Source organism: Pantherophis guttatus, chromosome 4, assembly GCF_059756535.1.
Source record: "Pantherophis guttatus breed Tessera chromosome 4, ASM5975653v1, whole genome shotgun sequence".
NCBI lineage: Eukaryota > Metazoa > Chordata > Lepidosauria > Squamata > Colubridae > Pantherophis > Pantherophis guttatus.
In genome coordinates, this window is record NC_142066.1 from 38,619,024 (window position 1) to 38,626,696 (window position 7,673).

At 35.6% G+C, this 7,673-nt stretch overlaps 1 protein-coding gene across 1 annotated transcript; it reads left to right on the forward strand.

The window, feature by feature from the left end:
* The first annotated feature begins 6,749 nt into the window (after positions 1-6,749).
* On the forward strand, positions 6,750-7,673 carry LOC117668852 (olfactory receptor 10A7-like). The gene has a single exon (XM_034422908.1). It carries the CDS (start codon positions 6,750-6,752, stop codon positions 7,671-7,673), a length of 924 nt encoding a protein of 307 aa, XP_034278799.1.

The following is a 7,673-nucleotide window of genomic DNA, read 5'->3' on the forward strand; positions in this document are numbered from 1 at the left end:
GTGGAATAAAAATACATATTCCTATTTTCTCTAGACAATGAGAAGTGCAAGGTAAAAATGATCAATTGGGCTTAGCTTATATTTTATTCAACAAAATATTTTTTGGATGTATTGAATTTTACTGGATTTAAATACAAAACACTTGAATAAATCATTAGACTAATATGAGACAGTATTTAAATAACGGAGATGATGGGGGCGGGTCCTATTGTGTGGGAGGAGTTTGAGCCAGTGACTTCTGAGGAAGTGGACAAGGCTACAGGGGCGATGAGCTCCTCCACTTGTTTGTTGGACCCGTGCCCCTCCTTGCTGGTTTCGGCCTTCTGGGGCTACTAAGAGAGCTGGGAGTGGGAGGCACCGTGTTGTGGTGTTCATCTCCTATCTCTCTGGTCGATCACAGTCGGTACTTGTAGGAGGATAGAGGTCATCCCCTTGGACCCTCTTCTGCAGGGTGCCTCAGGGCTCAGTCCTCTCTCCCCTCCTATTTAACATCTACATGAAACCACTGGGTGAAATCATCCGAAGACACGGAGTGGAGTATCAGCAATATGCTGATGATACCTAGCTGTATATCTCCACCCCTCGTCAGTTCAGTGAGGCAGTAGATGTGATGTGCTGGTGCCTGGAGGCTGTGAGGATCTGGATGGGAGTCAACAGGCTCAGACTTAACCCAGACAAGACCGAATGGCTCTGGGTATTGCCCCCTAAAGACTATGTCGATTGTCCATCCTTGGTTCTGGGGGGAGAGAAAGTGCCCCCCTCAGAATGGGCTCGCAATTTGGGTGTCCTTCTAGACTCACAGCTGAGATTGGAACAACATCTGACAGCTGTAGCTAGGGGGACCTTTGCACAGGTTCGTCTGGTGCACCAATTGTGACCCTACTTCAGGAGGCTCTTCTCACAGTCACTAATGCCCTTGTCACCTCACGGTTGGACTATTGCAACGCGCTCTACATGGGGCTACCCTTGAAAAGTTCAGAAACTATAGTTGGTCCAGAATGCAGCCGCGCGAGTTATAGTGGGTGTACCTAGATACACCCACATTACACCAATTCTCCACGAGCTGTACTGGCTCCCTATTGGTCTCCGGGTGCAATTCAAGGTGTTGGTTATTACCTTTAAAGTCCTACATGGCTCGGGACCAGGCTATCTTCAAGACCGCCTTCTACCACATAGCTCCCAGTGACCAGTAAGATCCTACAATGTCAGCTGGTGGGCCCGTGGGGGAGGGCCTTCTCTGTGGCTGCCCCGGCTCTCTGGAACCAATTACCTCCAGAAGTCCAGACTGCCCCCACACTATTGGCCTTCCAGGAAGCAGTGAAGACCTGGCTCTTCCAGAAGGCCTGGGGCCGTTGCTCTTGTTATAGTGATCTTGCGAGACCCGGCCATAAATTGGAGTGTATGTGTTGTAATGTTTTAATATTTTAATGTCTTCTTTTAACTTTTGTATGAGATATTGTTGCATTGTTTTATTCTCTGTTGTAAGCCGTCCAGAGTCCTTGGGAGTTGGGCGGCATAGAAATGTGACAAAATAAATAAATAAATAAATAAATAAATAAATAAATAAATAAATAGTATCCAATATATGAAATGAATACTTCATTTAAACACTGTTTCATATTATTGTATTTGAAAAAGAAGTTGTCACATATCTTCATGCAAGTTTTATAAACATTCAATTGTATCAGTTTTTGTTTGTTTCCTATTTTCCTATTATATAAACATTGACATTTGGAAAAGCAGTTGATTGTATAATTTTTAGAAGTAAAATGCTTATTCTTCTGTCTTGGAAAAATAAATATATGGACTCAATAGCTCATTGTTATTTGTACAAAATTGTTAGTATTTCCTATCAATATGGATGATATTATATCAGAATATGTTTACTATTCATTGGAATGTGAAAATAGAATTTTTATACTTTTTATTTTAAAATGCCTCAGAAAATGAAACAATAATTATACAATTAACTTTTCAGAAACATAGAGATACTGTATCCCAGCTCCATGTCCTAAGTCCTAATGAGCAGTCATTAAGATATGAATAAAATAATAAGTAATTAAAACTGAGATACGATGTTTCAATACCATATCATTACATATTCAAAACAAGTTACTGGTTTTCTTGCTGGTAGAGGATGCTGTGTGAGATATGGACGAATCATTTGGAATCATCCAATCTTTTGCCTGAATCTACTCCACATAAAATTGTGTAAAAACAGCCAGCCTGTCCAGTTTGGCTGTAGGACACACAATTTATTTCAATATTTTTCTCCTCATAAAACAGTTGGAGGAAAACACTTTGACATAATATGAGGAAAGCCCTATGAAAGGTCCAGAAAAAATATTAAATGCAGACATATCAGATTAATAACAAAGATACATATTTTCAAGATCATGATTTGCAATTGTAAAAGATGCATATTAGAAAGGCTGAATGAATAAAAATTGATCCTTTTGAATTGTGGTGCCTCAGAATATTGATCAGAATATCTTGTATTCTTTAAAAAAAATGCAAGCATATAGATTTATTTCCCTTCACAATGCATAGAAAGTAGACACAAAGAAAGGAAATATTGAAATACTGCCACAGAAATGTGTGGTTTTATCTTATTAAGGTGAATAAAAATAATTGGGGAAATGATTAAGTGAAAAATGTGGATGAGAAAAAATGCACACAAGATAATATTTTTTGAAAAGTAAAGAGGATAAGTATATGATCACATATTGTAAATAGGACTGCATCATAAAATATGAGAAACTATTATATTGGAGTTCACTGATAATAAATGTTCACTATCAAAGAACTAAAAAAATAATGTTTATGGAATCTTTACAGGTGTTTTGGTAGGAATGTATATATGTGTGTGTATATATATATATTTATGCAGACAATGCTTTACTTTTGCCTGAAAACTAAATGATTTGCAGCAGTTGTTAGGTAGGTTATATGACTCAACAAGAGGTAAGAATTTGAAAAATGACATATGTAAACCAAATAATTATATCTGAAAGGAAGAAAATAAATTAATTATTTCAAATCATAGACAAATGTTTAAATCATTTATAGGGTCAAGATCAGAGGAAGTAACAGCATTGCTCTATGCTACACTGGTCAAACCATACTTGAAATACTGTGATCAGTTCTGGTGGTCATAATAAAAAGAGAGAATATAAGGAGCTACAAAGAATACAGAGAAAATCACCAAGGTAATAAGGTGCTTGGAGCCTGAATCCCATTAAAAAATTGTAAAGGATCATGACATCAGCCAGAGCATAGAACAACTAAAAGAAATAGTTCAATTTCAGAATATGTGGAAAGACCTGGCCTACAGAATTGACAAGAATTGGAGATAACTCAATAAATTATATTATTATCATCATACTTGGCTTAAAGAACAGAATGCTAAGGGAAGCTATGTCTTCCAATACATAAAGAGAGTAGAGAAGGGAATATTTTCTTCATAGCACTAGAGGGTAAGACAAGATGCATTGCATGGAAACTTTATAATAAGAGTTGAATTAAGGAATGTCTCAAATAAAATAAAATAAGGAAAAAACAAACAAAATGGACACCCATTTGAATTTTTATGAAGATTCCTGCATTAGGTAAGGAATTGGACTAGAAGACTTTCAATGTCATGTTCAATCCTGTGATTCTATGAATAGGTGAATAAGTATACCGACACAGAAATTTTCTAAAAAAATAAAAAAAATGGATAGGAAGAATGGCAGAAAATTTATAAACAAATAAGATTTATTTGCTGTTTGATAATTACAATTATGTGGGCTATTAGGGATAAGAATAAACCTCCATGCCTCTTACCAATTTTGGTGTTTTTCTGTGTATTCTTTCTAGTTTCTTATAAGCTTTGCTTTTATTGTGACAACCGGAACTGATGACAGCATTGCAAATATTGTCTGCCCTGTACATAAAATCATGCTTTCTCTTGTGGAATTGAAAGACAGTTATGTCAGAAGTATTCCAAAAGAAAAGCAACCTTGCTTTATCTCAGTGGTCGTCAACCTTTCTGGCTCTGTAGACCAGCAATATTGATGGCATCAGGTAGCAGAGGTGGGGGGAAAGGATGCACCTAATCTCTTGCATATGCAAATAGAGCTTTGTGCAGCCCAGTTTCCAACAGGCTGTGGATTGGTAGCAATCTGAGAACCAGGGTTTGGAGTCCCCTGCTTTAGCTAACATTACTTACCTCAGAAGAAAATAATGTGATGAATATGTATGCATGCCTGGTTATAACTTTGCATTTTTATCACTTAAATAGTTAAAGAAAGCACTTTAACACTTAAAACACTTTAATGGATTAAGTCATTGTGTTCTATAAAAAGAAAATACTCCAATATGGATCTGGTCCAGTAGTAATCAGAAAAATACCTTTGAGATCAGACTGCCCACCTGAGACACAGGGGCCATAAATCAACTGATACTTCCAATCACAAGAGAAAAAAAGCTTTAATTCCTAATTCAGTTTTCCTGCTGTATTTCAGTGGAATACCATGGAACAAAGCTAATTCTTTCCCTTCCCCATTTTTGCATTTTCCCATGGCCTGTGAATGGTAACCTTGAAAAGGTATTTGGCTTTGCTACTTTGCTCTCCTGATTATTTTACTTACAATCCTGATGAAATTTACACTTGTGTTTTCCTTTGCCAGTAAGTGAATTTTTATATATTAATATAACCAGAGATAAGAGGAACATCAGCTGATCCTACTGTATTACCCTTATTGTTGGAAGTTGAACTTTATCTAAAATGTCAGCTAAAATGTAGCACATTTCTTTGTGGTAGAATACCAGGAAACTGGAAGTTGTAATGATTTCAGTGGAAAGATTGTGTAAAACCTTAGAAGCTGAAATTTATGTAAATTAAATTCATTTAGTCTTCTGGATATTTTGTTGATATTTCTAAAGGAAGATTTTAAAAATCATACCATTCCGTATAGGAAGTAAACCATTTTGTTTAAAGACATAAATTAATATTTTTGTATGAGTCTGTTTGAATATAAAATTAAAGCAACAAGGTAATATCAAAAATGCAATAATGGTGATAATAAAGTTTGATATCCACTATAATAATATTAATCCTTAAATGTATTGGGATTTCTATCATAAATAAAATGATACTATATATAAAAACTTCATTCCAAATGTTTTTCAATTATAAACATGGATGCATATTTTTGAAAGCGCACTAACAGGACTATCTGCACTTTCTTTGATGTAAGAGCAATTAGCAAGATTGAGCCTTAGTATTCAAATAGATATTTAATAAAAGTGTCATATTAGACTGAAAAACCTAGGGAGATACTGAATAGACTCTTCATAGATATCTCTTAAATATTGATTCATAGTTCAATGAAGTTAGTGACTGAAATACCATATATAGTATATACATGTAAGACATATTGCTATTTGATAAAGGGATTAATATTATTGATATGAATTGATAGACACTGATCATATCAGCATAAGAATAAACACTACACAGGACACAAGGTGCAAACTGTACAGAGAGGCCATTACATAGTGGCAGGCTCTTAGATGCAGGAAGGAATGCAAAAATTGAATGACAATGAATGACATAGAATTGAATGGACTAGAGTCTCCCAAATCCAGGTGGAAGATTCCACACAAGATCTTGGAGAATAACAGGGTTAAAACCCTGTGGGCTTCCAGATCCGGACAGTCAGGCAGATAATGGCTAATCAATTGTAGTAGTTGACAAGCTAGAAGTCAGTGATGGTGATAGATATAACTGTACCAAGTGACAACAACATCAGGAAGAAGCTGGTGAACTACTAGAGATTGAAGAAGGAACCAAAGAGAATGTAGAAAGTAAGGTCAAAGTGGTCCCAGCAATTGATAAAAATACTCAGAGCTGTGACTCCTAAACTGGAAGAGTGACTCCATCAATCCCAGAAATATCTGTGTGTGCGCGCATATGTGATGTGGTGTGTGGGTGTGGGTGTGGGTATGTGTCCCCTATGCATATTGGTCCAGCAAAAATCCCATTGACCTAGACAGTGGGAGAACTACCATTGTGGAAAATTAACTATTGAAGCAGTTATCAAGATAATACAGTTATAGCTACACTAATTGCATTTTTTGGCCACTGTGATAAGAATCACCTCTGAGGAATCAAAGATGGTGCATTCAGCTTTGATTTCTCAAGCTGTCATGCTTGATGTAGAAAAATTTCTCCTTTTTCATAACCAAAAAGGTACCATTCAGAAAAAAAAAATCAGTGATAATTGAATATGGGATTTCTGAAACTTGGTTCAGACAAATCATTTATTATCTGGAAAGGTTTTATGCAATTGTCTGAAGTATTCCTTCATTAGGCATTACATCTTAAATCATCACATTTTAATCTGTAAAAGAAAAGCAAACCAGATATTTAGAAACCTTATTGAATTAGTAGCAGTTTGTTAAGCAATTTGCACAGATCCAAAGAGTTACTGGATTCCTCTTAGTTTTATAAAAACTACAATTTTTATATGTTCAGGAATATTTTAGTAATATAATACTTAGTTTGTGCAATTGGTTAAGTGGAACTTTTTTTTAATCTACAGTATTCAACAGAGCAATTTTGGAGATAGCATGAACTGAGCTTGTTGACTGCCTGCAGAATGAAACTATGATGGATATTTTTGAATTTCAAATATTACAAATGTTCTCTACCACAAATGTATAAATTGACTTTCTGGACCAGTATACATGTAATGTGAAATACAATGCAAGGTAACCAGACTGTCATCACTCATTTCATCCTTCTGGGATTTGGGGAGCTTCATGGTATGCAGATGGTACTGTTCATGTTGTTTTTAATACTTTACATATTTACCATGATGGCCAATTTCCTTACTGTTCTTCTAATTCTTGTGGATCAGCATTTGCATACACCCATGTATTTCTTCCTTGGAAATTTGTCCTGTTTGGAAATGATGTACAGCTCTACAATCTTGCCTAAGATGTTGGACAGTTTTTTAACAGGGGAAAAATCAATTTCTTTCAAAGGATGTATTACACAGTTTTATTTCTTCGCTTCCCTGGGTAGCACAGAATGCTACCTCCTCTCTGTAATGTCTTATGATCGATTTTTAGCCATATGTAAGCCTCTACATTATGTTACTGCAATGAGAATTGCACGCTGCATCCAGCTAGCTATTATGTCTTGGATCAATGGCACTGTGTTTACATCAGTATATTTGGTCTTAATGTTACAGTTTTGGTTCTGTGGCCCCAATGAAATTGACCATTTCTTTTGTGAATCCTTGCCATTAATAAAGCTATCTTGCAGTGATACTACACTCGCAAAATATACTATTGCAATCCTGGCTTATACATTTACATTTCCTCCTTTTATTTTGACTTTTATGTCTTACATATTTATACTAAGGACCATTTTGAGAATACCATCTAGAATTGGGAGACAAAAGGCCTTTTCTACCTGTTCCTCTCATCTGATGGTTGTATCTTTTTTCTATGGGGCAATAACAATTGTATACCTGATGCCTGAAACTGAACAAATGAAAAATTATACCAAATTCTTTTCTCTGTTATACACGGTGCTTCCCTCTCTACTCAATCCCATAATATACACATTGAGAAACAAGGCCATCAAAGAAGCCCTGAAGAAGCTAATTGGTAGATTTTAG